Source organism: Ailuropoda melanoleuca, chromosome 5 (assembly GCF_002007445.2).
Source record: "Ailuropoda melanoleuca isolate Jingjing chromosome 5, ASM200744v2, whole genome shotgun sequence".
Lineage (NCBI taxonomy): Eukaryota > Metazoa > Chordata > Mammalia > Carnivora > Ursidae > Ailuropoda > Ailuropoda melanoleuca.
The window spans coordinates 126,341,802-126,356,223 of NC_048222.1; the positions used below are offsets into that span (position 1 = coordinate 126,341,802).

Here is a 14,422-nt window from a genome sequence, read left to right on the forward strand (position 1 = left end):
AGGGGCGCCTGGGTGCCACAGCAGTTAAGCGTCTGCCTTTGGCTCAGGGTGTGATCCTGGCGCTGTGGGATCCAGCCCCACATCAGGCTCCTCCACTATGAGCCTGCTTCTTCCTCTCCCACTCCCCCTGCTTGTGTTCCCTCTCTCGCTGGCTGTCTCTATCTCTTGTCGAATAAATAAATAAAATCTTTTTAAAAAAAATCTTGTACTGTAAATTCTTATTCTTTATTTTATGCTGTTATACATGCTATGGAGCATATGACTGTTTAAAAGTAATTAACATCTTTACTATTTTTGAACATTAAAGAATAAATCATCATGTTAATATGTAATTTTTTTCTAGACTTCACCTGATTCTGAAGTATGTGAAAAGTCAATTTTAAATATGAAGTGTTCTGTAATTCACATAATATCTATAATACCAGTTTAGTGCAATTTATACTTGTAAGTTAAAACACACACACACACAGATAGAAGGGACATAATGGATAGACAGCCAAGACAATACGCCCAGGTCTTGGTTTGGTTCTCACCCCTTCATGGAGATCTTTTCTGCTTATCTGGTCCACATTAATTTCTTCTAAGGGTTTAAACTCTACTAGATTGGGTTTTGTGTTATCTTTGTAGCATCTAAACACCTACACTGGTTTTTGGGGATTTGCAGCTCCTTCCTGTGTTCTTACTGTGCACTGAGCACACTACAAGGCATTTCATATATGCTCTCATTTTACTTCAAAACAATCCTGACAGTTTGGTTTTGTTTTGGATTTTTTATAGATGAGGAATCTGAATCTAAGAGAGACTCGTGTAGTTGCACAACAAAGCATAACATCTAAAAATGGTAAATCTAGAGTTGGAACTTCTGTCTTTATGACTTCAACACAGACTTGCTCCATTAGACCACGACATAGAGAAGGTAAAACTCAGCCTGAGGGGATCTAGTGGAGACAAGAAATGCTGTACTGCTTGCTAAAGCCAAAGGGGACTTGTTTTTGTTTAAGGGATGCCAATGTAGCATCGGTTTACATTGATTTGGTTCAATGCAAATCAACAAATGTGTTACTTATTTGCTGATTCAAGAATAAGAAATGACTGTTTCAAATTATTGGCGTGAACTGACATCATTGCTATCTAAAATCTAAATCAATTGTTTTTGCACTTGTAAAGCTAAAATACCCCAATTTGATTTTTTTAACCTTTTTCTTTGCCTCTTCCTGAGCTCTACTAGGATCATAAAACACTGTGCTGTATGCTACTAGAATACGATAATTTAGTAATAGTTAAGAGACTGTACTTTGAAACACAATTCACTTGGGCATGAATATTTACCTCACTCATAACACTTCAATTCATCAAATTATTTAACCCTTCTAAGGCTTTTCTTTCTACCTGTAAAGTGTGGATCACATATGCATTCCTTTCACTTGATAGTCTTGAGTATTAAATGTAATTTCATATGAAATGCATTTGGAATTGTAATTGGTACATGATGAGAATTAAAAGTCTAGGATTACACACATAACAGAGCATATATACGTATGTAGTTACAATTTAATAATCTATCATTTATAATCTATTATAATCCATCTACATACTTAGTTAAACGGATAGGTGGGCTAACAGTCACATTGATTAGAAAGTAAAAATCCTGCCCTTAAGCTTACATCCTAAATGGAAGAAAGAGAGGAAAGTAAGTACAAAACCAGGCAGTATATTTGAGTGTTATGAAACTGTCCAGAAGCACTGCTCTAGGTATTCAAAAGCCAAAGAGGCCACTTTTGAGTGGAATGATCAAAAGAAAGCCTTCCTGGAGGAAGGCTAAATTGAAGCTGGATTTTAAAGAGGCTACCCATCTTACAATAGTGGTGAAAAGGGAGAAAGGTGTTCCAGGTCAGGAGTCAGCAGATTTTTTCTGTAAAAGGCCAGTGTTAGCACATATGGCTTTGGAGGCCAAAAGAGCTCTGCTATAATACTCAACTTGCCATTGCACCATAAAAACAGCTGCGGACAAAAGTACATGAATGGGCACGACTGTATTCCAATACAACTTTATTTACAAATTCAGGCACTGGGCCGAATCTAGCCTGCAGACTGCAGTTTGCAGAACCTTGATCTAGCATACAGAAGAACTTGAACAAGGCCATAAGGATTGGGAAACACAGATCCTTTTCCCAGGAGCAGAAAGCGATCCAGTGAGCCTGCAAGTTGGGCTATACGTTGAAGATTTGGGCAGAATAAGCTGGGACTGTTTATGGAGTGACTGGAATATGGAGACTGGGCATTATGCCATGGGCAAACTGGAAGTTGAAAGATTTTGAGGAAGGGAGTATTGTTAAAGCTGAGCCCCTGAATGCCCAAGCTGGTTCATATTAATGCCATTGCTCTTTCATTCACTGACCTAGGCTTTGCTTCACCCAGATCACTTCCTACAACACTGAGACATAAATCATCATAAAATATAAACTAGTCGTGTTATTGCCCAATTTAAACACTTCAGTTGTTTCTCCCGTTAGCTACAGACAAGAGTGTGAATTTTTCACCCAGTATACAAGGCCCGTTCCTCACCCACACCAACCGTACGGAACAGCTTTACTTCCCTGACACTGTGCTTCTGCAGGGCTCCTTGCCCTTAAACCTATTACTGTCTTTGCCTAGAAGATCTTTCATGCCTTATTTGTTGATAAGCTACTTCCTAGTCTTTCCAAAAATCATTAATTACTTGAAGCTTCTACTGATTTCTTCAGATCGCATTGAGTATTCTGTTCTTTCCACCCATTCTGTGCTTAAACTAGACTTGTCACAGAGTACTATAATTACAAGATTACAAAATTATCTCCTATACTGAACTGTTCTCCCTGTGGTAGCTAGAGAGCTCAAGTCCTCAGGACTTAAAGGCCTGGGACATAGTGAGGGTTCCAAAATTATAAAGTACAGTGTGGTATATCAATTGGAGGGATTAGAAACCAGAGTCAAGGAAGAAAGTTAATTTTTATTATAATAGTCCAGGCATGATGTAATTGTGGACTGAACTAGAATCTTGGCAGGAAGATTGCACAGAAAAGAATGGGTGCCAGAGGCATTAGTAAAGAAGAAACATGAGAACTTGTCCATTGACTGAGTATAGAGGGAGAGGATGACCCTTGGCTAGCAAATGGCAATGAAGAAAGCAAGGTAACACCATTAAAAGAACGCAGAATGCCAAGAGGAGAAACAGGAAAAGTTAGGAGTTTCTGATATGCTGTGCTTCTGATGTCAACAGAACCTCCAGGTAGGGATATCCACTACAGAGTTATAAATGTAGGCAGGGGACTCAGGGATAAAGTCAGAATGGATAGCACAGATTTAGAGTTTTCTGCATAGTTTTCTGGGTGGTTGCAGCTATGAAAATGAATTATTTTCTCTCTCTCTCGCTCTCTCATTCCCTCACTCTTGCTCTCTTGCTCTCACACACAAAGAAAGGGGAAAAAAGACTGAGAAAAAATATTTGGGGAATATCCCAATTATTTTGGAGAGAGGAAATCAGAAGGTAAATTAGAAAGTGTGGTCAGAGATGCAGAGTGAGAAATAAAAGATAACATTTACGTAGACATTGAGGAGAAAAAAAATGCCAAAAGAAAGGATGACCTGTAGTGCAAATATTGAAAAAGGTAAAGGAAAATAAAAACTCAGAAAAATCACTGGACTTGATAAATTTCAGCAGAATCTTTGGATAGATTACTTTTTTAATAAAACAATAGAGAAGAAAAGCCGATTGAAAGATTTTCAGGAATAAATAGCTGGAGAAAACTGTAAGGAAGTCCCACTTTCTCAAAAATGTGGTGTAAATAAAAAATGAGTAAAAACAACAGCTCTAAGAATTGGACTCATTCATTCAATACATTTGTCAGTCACTACTATGTTGCAGACATCATGTAAGGAAGAATATAGTAGGAATAAAACAGATATAAGAAAAAGAAAAAGAAAAAACTAACATTAATTTAATGACTTTTGTGTCCTGATAATTGTTTTAGAGACATTTACATGTTTTAACTGATTACATATATATTACTTGACACATAGTAGGTGATCAATATATATTTAACTTTCACAAATTGTAAAGTAACAATTCCTATCTCCACTTTTACTGATGAATATACAGAGCCTTATAGACACAAACATGACTTTTCTAAGTCATGGTAGGTAAATAAAGGAACCAGCATCCAATATCAGATAGTCTGAGCATTTCCATAGGCATCAATACATGATCCAGGGGACAGGGATGATTTGAAGATCCAAGAGACAAATGCAAAAATGGTTAAATTAGAGATTTGGAGGAAACTAAATGGGATGGGATTAAGAACACAGAGTAAGGGATCTGCCTTTGAATGTTGACCCTGTCAATATAGTTTTGTGAGATTCTCCAGTGCCGTGACATGAAATTTAGAAGTGAGGTTTAAATGGAGATTTGGTCTAGTTGAGAGAAAAAGGGATACATATCCTTAAAAGCTAACTGCTGGAGTGGGTGTCTGTCTGGGAAGCAAATATATAAAGTAGATAAAGAGTAGGAATTAATGCAGACTAGTTTACCAGAGGGGAAAATACTGGGAGTGAAATAAAGTATATAACTCAAAGTACGTGCACCATCCATAAAAATTTGTAGCTTGATCAAATGAGGAGAAAGAAAAATATAAATAAATATTTTTGGGGTGACTGCTGTGTACAAGATTATGGTAGACCATAAGGGAAAATTAACAAATTATATGACACATAACGGTTGTGCTATTAGAAAGCCCATCAGTTGGGGCGCCTGGGTGGCAGAGTGGTTAAGCGTCTGCCTTCAGCTCAGGGCGTGATCCCGGCGTTCCAGGATCGAGCCCCACGTCAGGCTCTTCCGCTATGAGCCTGCTTCTTCCTCTCCCACTCCCCCTGCTTGTGTTCCCTCTCTCGCTGGCCTGTCTCTATCTCTGTCAAATAAATAAAAAAAATCTTTAAAAAAAAAAAAAAAAAAGAAAGCCCATCAGTAGTTGGGTAAATGACTTACATACATAATATTTAAATAAGCAATATAAAATTAATATAAAATAGCTAGTTAACCAGGAGAATGGGTTTCTCTCAACTCCATGATTAGGAAGGCATGATTAACACCCAATATAAAAGTGTATAATATTCCATTAAAACGATATCAGGCCAGAATAAATAAGGTTTAGGCTGGCATAACTACTTACTTTATCTATGAAAGTATTTTAAATCTAAGCTGTAATAATTGTCTGTCCTAAGATAAGTGAATTTAATTATTTTTGCAAGATAAAAATAGCTTCAATTTCTATATTATCTCACTATATGACAATTGTAGTCATTTAAAGGCTTTTGCAGACTTATTTTATCGATCTCAGTGAATGTAGAAGTATAACGTTAATTCTCTGATACTAAAGGAAGAAGAAAATTCAACCAGTCAACTGAACAACCAAAATGCATACTATCAAATCAAAACAATCATTTCAAAGCTATTAGCACAAATGTGTAAAACGTTCTGGAAATACAGACAGGATTTTCTAGACCAACTTTACATTGATCACCATTGCTCACAAACACAGGTCACATTTAGCAGTGCAACTCTGACATACTCTAGAAGACAGTATATCTTCATAGCATTTTATTCTAGTACTTGTATTGATTTTGTAAGCATGGGGCTTCACAATTGATTGTTCCAGCAACTGAAACATCTCGGACAAGGATACTGTTCTGCCACTGACTGGTGATAGTCTACATATTATATTTAGAGTAAGACTCCTTGGCATGGCAGATAAAGATTTATCAGACTACAACACTACAATGAATAGGACATCTCTTCCAAGATTGTCAGAAACTTACTGAGCACTAACAGATGACAAGCAAAGGGAAAAGTGCTTTGCAAGGGTGAGGACAGTATGTGTTGATGGATATTGAGTATTTTTTGTTCTAGGCACTATTCTAAGCAGTTCACTTGAGTGTTTTATTTGTCTTCACAATAATTCTATCAAGTCAGTTTTATTATTTAGTATACCTATTTTATTGGTAAGAAAATTGACCCCCAGGAATGTTAAATCAGCTGCCTCACAATTAATAGTAGAGTCAGCTTCATTCCCAAGGCTGTGCTCTTAACACTAAGCTAAGACTTAGTGCGTAGGGTATGGATTCCATGATTTCTATGCTTTGGCACAGGACAAGCAAGGAGGTGGTATTTTGAGCCTCAGGCCACAGAGAAGGTAAGTTGTACCTGCCTCTTTCCAGGTGATGCTAAGCACAGGGACCCAAGAGGCATATAGGTATGACCTTGGGCAGAAGTTTTCTCCATCCTTAATGATTTCACTGTATAAACGTTTTGGAATTCACCTCTTTTCCTGGAAGCAGGTCCTAGGCTTCTGAATGAAGTTCGTGCATAGCCTTCCCTCCTACAGTGCGTGTCAGTGTCCATCTTCTTCCGGATTCCCTCCTGTAACTCCGGCCAGACCTGCTAAGCTACGAGGTGACTCTTCCTCCTAAACCTGCCTTTCAAGCATTGGGAGAATTCCAAATAAACAGTTTCTGCCCTTCTTTTGTTGCTCTATACTCTCTCCTTAAGCATTCATATTCATTTTCTTGGTTTTAAATATGCTGTAAGTATTGATGACTCCTAAATCTGTGTCTTCAGCCCTGGCCCTAACCTAAGCCTCACACTTGTATCTTCAGTGTCCCAACTGATATCTCTATGGGAATGAGTAGTACTCATCTCAAGTTGTACTCAGATAAGAACTCCTGGTTTCTCTCATGCCTGTCTTTCCTCCAACACTACCTACAATGGTACCGTCTGCCCATGTGTTCAAGCCAAAAAGTAGAAGGCTCTGATTTCTCTTTGTCTTATTCCCACTTACAATCTCAAATATTTTTCCAAGTCTATTCACTTAGTTTTCATTTCTCCACCTTAGTACATGGACACTCCATCTTTTGTTTGAGTCACTATATTAATTATTACCTAAATGGTCTCACTGGTTTTTCTCCCAATGGCTTCTTTCTATAGTCCTGCCTCTTCCAATCCAATCCAAACAGATCAGTTTATATTGTTCACTGTTTGAAATACTCCAATAGTTTCTCACATAAAAATAAAATTTAAAATCTCAATTTCTAAATAAATAAATAAAAAATCTCAATTTCTTACCATGACCTAGGAGCCCTCAGATGGCCTACATGATCTTGCCCCTGTCTACCTCTCTGGCCCCTTTCTCACTTTGGTCCACTCTCACAAACCCTCCTAAACACACCATGCTTACTTCCATCCCACAGTCCAGTTCCTCCAGCCTAAATGCCACCTCCTTAGGGAGGTTACCCACAATAACCATACCTAAAAGTCCCTTGTCACTCTCTGTTATATAAGCCTGTTTTCTTTTCAAGGCTGTATTCACCATATGAAGAAATCTTATTAATGTCATATTAAATGGTTTATCTACCTCAAAAAGAACACAGGCTCGAAGAAAGTGGAAATGCTCCCTTGTTACTCATACAAACAACTCAATGCATGTTTATTAAATGAAAAATACCTTGAGGCCTTCTATATAATTCAGTCATCCCTACCAGCAGGAAGAAACTAATGCCAGTTTCCCAAAGTGGTTTTGAAAATAGAAAATTAGTAACAAACAAAATAAATCCCTAACCAAATCATCACAATAGCAACACGCACGGGCCACCCCTGACTGATAACTCCTCTGAACTCTCAAATTCTCTATTCTGACCATTACTGTCATAGTCATCTGACCCACTCTCATTTACCTACTACCAGCCTACAGAAGGTGGGGGTAATGTGTGGGTAAGAAATATTTATGTCTTCAAGACTTTTCTCTGGAAAATTTGGAAATGTTCATTTCTTAAAGTTTAGAATGGGCCTGGAAGAATGTGACCCAGCTAGATCCACCAACTGTTACAACCCAACTGCTTTCATGTGCTCTCTGAACAAGGTACCATATTGTTTTCTCCATTTTGAATAGATGTAAGTGGAGTAAAATAAACTTTTTAAACTTTGAAAATACAAATATTCTTATTGGGACTAGCGGTTGGGTTAAAAATGGCCAAAGTTCTTTGATACTCCTCCCATCAAGAGGTGACGTGCCTCTCTCCTCCCAGTGAATCTGGGCAGGTCATGGCTGCTTCAACAAATAAAGCATTATGGGAGTGAGACTATGCCGCTTTCGGGCCTTTTCCTTAAGAGCACTGCCAGCTGACATCTGAAGTTCTTGGAGCCCAGAGCTACCATGTAGCCCATTTTAGCTATCTGCTAAAGAATCACACTGAGAAGCCCTGAGACCACAAGATCAGAGACAGGGGCCTAGCTGAGTCAACCTGTCCAAGGCACCAGACATTGAGTGAAGACATCTTGAACCTTCCAGACCATCCAGGAGCCAGGTAAATACCACTAAGAGATACCAGTCCATCACATGAAGGAGAAGAATCTCCCTGTGAACCCTGTCCTACAAACAAATTAAATGAACTACAGAAACATGAGATATGATAAAAATATAAATAAAATTAACTAAAATTTTATAATAATAAATAAAATTATTATTAATTAAATCCTCATTTTAGGCATAGTTGGTTATTTAACAGTAGGTAGCCACAACAGGGCTATGCATTAATATAACAGACTTTCTAGCAAAATTAAGCATTATATTCATTTAGTCCAAAGACTAATGTTTGATGAGAAAGACAATCAAAATTTACAAAGGGAAATGTACTGACCTGATAACCGCATTTGTTGAAGCATCAGCATCTGAGGCATTTACCAATAAAACGTCTGTTCCAGTTGGTGCATCTTCAGGAATTGTGGTGAAATACATTTTACTGGCAAAAGTGGGGACATTGTCATTGATGTCATCTACTATGACATTGATTGTTCCAGTTCCAGTCAGGGCTGGGGATCCTAGAAGGAAAAGAAAATCAAGTTTTTAATGTTTATAAATAATGAAGATAATAGCAAATTTAACAGTAATTTGTTGTAGATAGCACTACTGATGAGACTTTAGGAAACATCTCAAAGTGAAATTTCTAAATGTTACAAGCGATGGAGTGATTTTTAATTTCATTACAAGGAAAGTACCAAAAACTAATGATGAACTATATGTTGGAATAAAAAATGATTAAGATGATTTTAAAAAGGAACAAAAGTATTTTCATTTATGAACTAGTATTTCAAATCTTTTCTGGGGATCCTGCACAAAAAGAGTATGTCAACCTCTCATCATATTTTAAAGGTCCTGATCCAGCAATGTGGAACACAACAATATCATTTAAACACCACAAAAGGGGCACTGCTGGTTTCTCTGAAATTCCATTAAAATAACTCAGTAGATTTGGAGAATACCCATGGGCATTGAATAGATGGCCAACTGACAAGGCAAGAAAACTAAATTCCTAGTCGTGACTATCAATGTTAATATCAAAAATTTGGGTTTCTAACTCTTTAAATCCCCTTTTCTGTACTAATATTTGTCTGTAAAGAAAAAAGATAAAGCTTCAAGTTATGTCTCAAAACTGCAAACTTCCATTTGCTAGAAATAACATTATGTCAATGAGCTGATTTAGAATTACTTTCATTATATTTATCTACTATTTAATATAAATGTGAAACAATTCCTTTTTATTTCTTGTTCCAGTTCTGTTATCAGCATAAAATGAAAAGCCAACATTTAGTAAAGCCTTGGCGTACATCGTCTGTACTACGCAAAGTTAACAGACTCTTTGTGGTGAAGATCAGATGCAGAATTTGGTTAGATTCTGTGGGTTGTCCCACAACTAAAAGTCAAATCAACTGCCTTTAGAGGCACTTTCAAAATCATTTTTCAAATTTTAATTTCTCTAAATAGAAGCAATAGAGATCCGTTTAACTGTGTTTATCTAAAATAAAATAAAGCCCTGAATACTCCCCTTTTCTGTTTAAAATATTAAAACATTTTCTCCGTAAAATTATTTCTCCTTATATGAAGTTAAAATTCTACTAATTCCTAGCATCAACACTTTTTTTTTTTTAAAAGCCATCCATTCATTTCTCTGTAAAATGTCTATGGTGTGAACTTTTACTCTCACAGAATGGTGTTGTGATTCACAACCTTCTGTATTATTTTGTCTGGCCATCTTGTGATTTGCTGATATTTCCTTTACTACTATTTAAACTTTTTCTACGTTCTTAGATTGTAATTACTGATGGCCTGATACCAAGCAGCTTTTATGCTCAAATGTATAGGAACCAAAATCAGCAGACTAAAAAATTATGGAACCCAGTGGGTTTGGTGATCTGTTATTTTTGTGTTCTGTACAAGGAAGCTCAGACTCTATGTGAGATGTGCATGACCAGTTGAGCTGGGCACTGTAATGAAGCACGATCACTCCCAGAATCCTATGGAATTAAATTTAGGCTATATGTCTTTCTCAGTAAGTTATTTTATATTAAGCAATCCAGTTACATTAACATATTTTTAAATTCATTACTGCCAAAGTCTTATCTTTTATTTCATTTTATTATATTTTTTTAAGAGAGAGTGGGAGAGAGTGCGCATGTGGTAAGGGAGGAGCAGAGGGAGAGGAAGAGAGAGAATCTTAAGCAGGCTCCCTGTGGAGCACAGAGCCCAACAGTGGGGCTTGATCTCAGGACCCCAAGATCATGACCTGAGCCAAAATCAAGAGTCAGACACTTAGCCAACTAATTCAGCCAGGCATTGTACATCTTACCATTTAGGCGTTTGATTTTATATTAAAGGAAAGAAAATAAGTCCTCACTATTCCTTATATGTATAATTAACTACAAACTTACTAAAATAGCATAATTGCCTTTTCACTAATCACTTAGTGTAGATAATGGTAAAATGATGTCACAAGTATTTCACACACAAAATAGATTTGGAGGTATTATAAACACTGGAGAAGCACATCAAAATAAGACCTTAACAATCTCACTCAACACATTAATAATGATTATATCAAATGTTTATTGAGTCCCTAGGTGTGCAAGTGCTGGCTGAAGAAGTTTCCATAAATTATCTTATCTAATCCTCATCAGTTAGTACTTCTGCTATCTCCATTTTATGTTTAAATAAGCTGATGATTAGGTTAAGTGACTTTTTCAAGGCCATAGATATAGTGAGGAAGCTGGGATTTAAACCACGTGACTGGGATGTGATGATGTTTGCCACTGGCAAAAAGCTGGAAGATGTTGCTAGTAGCTGGACTCGTGCCATTCAGTGAGATGTGCTGGGACTTTGGACAATCTGGGTCCAGACAACAACACAAGACATGAGTTGGAGGAAAAGGCCCATCTGTGAGGGACCTTAGTTATTTGCCAGTTGATGTTTGTGGGGCATTTGGAGACAACAATCTTGTCAGAGATTTTGAATTTCTCATAAGGGTCATGTTAAAGCTAACTAAGTATCTTCAGGGGTATTATTGATGACCAATGTTTGTCCTAAATCTCTTATGTGTGTTTAATTATATATAATTTGGTGAAATGGAAGTTGCATATCTGCATCATGTTAAGATCTCTTCCACTGCTTACATTGCAAAAACATAACTGGAGGATATCTGTGCTTTTATGTGGGCAAAAGAGGTTGTCATGGGAAGGCAAATGTGTATACTATGATGAATTGAGAGAGGGAATAATTAAATCAAGGTCCTAGAAGCAAAGGATAGGAGGAGATGGAGGGCTCTTTCATATCTTTTACTGACATGGAACTCCACTCACCAAATTTCAGTCTCCTTATCTGCAAAATGGGAATAATAAGCATAGAACCTACCCCAAAGAAGTATTGAGGGAAATGTAACATGCTTAGCATAGTGACCGGCACATGGTTAAAATGCATCCTTCATTACTCCTTGTTCTTGTACTTGCTTTAGAAACAAGGAAAATGAAAAACTGACTTATAGAAGGTTCATTTTTAAATCTTACAGATTTCAATATCATAATTCCCAGGATTTCAGTTCCCCAACAGAACTTCTGAGTCAGTTCTATAATAATATTATTTAGGAAAACATTTGAGTCATCCTTTCCTTTTGATGATTCCTTTGTAGTATAACAATATGAGACAGTCAGCTCTCAAAACTTTCATAGTTTTGTGGAGAACATGTTGATTGGAAATTTAAAAATAAAAAATTTGATAATTTACAGTGAGAGTTTAAAGAAGACCTACATATTTCTGGTAGGCACATTGCTCTCTAATCAACAATAAGTACTTAAACTTGTTAAGAAATAGCCCAGTAACTGCCAACCAAAGGTTTTATCTTTGGTATTCTAAAGTGTCTGATGACACACATATGGAAAACCACATAAAATGATGACTAACTCATTTGGTTAGAAACATGTGATTTCTTCCTTTGTCTATAAACTACATAAATATTGTTGCTGATGTGTTTTCTGAATTAGTAAGCAGAAAGAGAAAAACATTGTTTATGCAGGAAAATATTCAGCAAGTTCAATCTCACTGTCTTCATACCAGAGAAGTTCTAATTTTCCAAAAGATTTTAAAAGCACACCAGTAACAACAGATGGTCCTGACTTGAAAGTAGCCACATAGGTGGTTACATTTGGTTAGATTCTGTGGGTTGTCCCACAACTAAAAGTCAAATCATCTGCCTTTACATGCATTTACAAAATCATTTTTCAAATTTAAATTTCTCTAAATACAAACAATAGAGATCATATCAACATGGGGACTCTTCTCAAGCAAAGAATGATCCCCAGATTCCCCTTTACTCCCCTTAGTCGCTGCCACAACCCACTTTATAAGTACTTAGGTTTCTCTTCCTATTTTCTTCATGAATTGATAGTGTGAACCACAATTTCTCATGGTCTCTCTTTCTTTTTGCCCCAAAGGATGTGCATGCAGTCTTATCTACTTTTTTCAATTTTACAAGGAAACCTTACAAATACATTGTTCTAAATTTCTAAGTCTTTTACTGAGATTTAACTAACTCTAAACTTGAATTCTGCCTCCAATATATTTTACTTTTGTTCTTGGGAATGGGGCCTACCACCATACACCTAGATCCCACCTCTTTCTTGTCTACTGATAGTGTGAGCTCTGGAAGTCTTTGCCTCTCAACTTTCAGCAGGAAGATGAAGTCAAGAGAGAAATACGGAATCCCCTCTGATTTCAAATAAATCTCATTTCTACATCACTCATCTCAGATGAAAGACACAAGTTCCCTAGTCATTGGCCCACACAAATCTTAGCACATCCTCTTATCTGCTAATTGAATGATGAAGTCGTGTTTTTTTATTGTTGCTTTTCTGCATTTGCTTGTTTTTATACTCTACTTCTTTTTTTTTTTTTTAATCTTTTTTTTTTTTTTTAAATTTTTNTTATTTGACAGAGATAGAGACAGCCAGTGAGAGAGGGAACACAAGCAGGGGGAGTGGGAGAGGAAGAAGCAGGCTCATAGCAGAGGAGCCTGATATGGGGCCTCGATCCCATAACGCCGGGACCACGCCCTGAGCCGAAGGCAGACGCTTAACCGCTGTGCCACCCAGGCGCCCCTATACTCTACTTCTTAATTGCGTGAGGATGTGGTCTAGGGTCCTTATGTTCCTGTTTCCTAACATCTTTTTGTATATATCCCTTGTGAAGTGCTGCACAATGTTTACTAGTACTTTATCTTTAGTCTAGAACTCTATGTTGACTCCAGGCTGATACATGCAACTGACTACCTGTTGTCTCCTCTTGCAAGTTGCCAAAAAAGCCTCAACATTAGTATGTCAAAAACTGATATATCAATTATTCTGTGTAAACTTAGCCCATATTTTTATCTGTAAATGGAAATATAAATGTATACATACATATATTTGTATATACATATTGTTGAACACTTATTTGAAATCAGATATATATGGTATATATGGTATACATGGTGCGTGTGTGTGTTTATAGATCTTCTATCACTCATTTAATGTACAGATTCCATGAAGTAGGTATTGTTTAATTTTTTTATGAAAAATTTGAGACTCAAAGAATTTAAGCAATTTATTTGCATTCAGTCATAGTGGAAAGAGAAAGCCAATTTGAACTCTTAAAAAAATCTTTTTTTAGTTTATTGGTCTCAGCTAAAACTATGCCATTCTTATTACAGATGTTTTACTCTGTATTATCATTACTATCAATATACTTCTGCCATATCCCCTATTAAGTTATAAGATAATTGAGAGCAGGAATAATTTTATTTAATTCATCTTTATATAAATCCATAATGCATACCGTTAGGACTTGTCCTCATTCTGTAGTCATTTCCTCTGATTCTTTATATGAAAATCTGGTCTAGTGACTGGCTGAAAGTTCAAAGAGCTGAATATTTCTAGAAATATACATGTGGGAATATAGGCCTTAGCCTAAGGCTGGGGTCAGAGAACAAGACTGCAGACAAAGGTCAAAGTTTTGGAGATAGTCTACTACTTATA

The 14,422-nt window shown here is 36.6% G+C and overlaps 1 protein-coding gene across 2 annotated transcripts in view; it reads right to left on the reverse strand.

The window, feature by feature from the left end:
• FAT4 (FAT atypical cadherin 4) overlaps positions 1 to 14,422 on the reverse strand; it is a 166,375-nt gene that overhangs the window by 43,202 nt on the left and 108,751 nt on the right. For both annotated transcript variants that reach the window (XM_034661646.1, XM_011226348.3), the window contains one exon: positions 8,725 to 8,905. In XM_034661646.1, the coding sequence (XP_034517537.1) occupies positions 8,725 to 8,905 (181 nt within the window). The remainder of the gene's footprint in view (positions 1 to 8,724; positions 8,906 to 14,422) is intronic.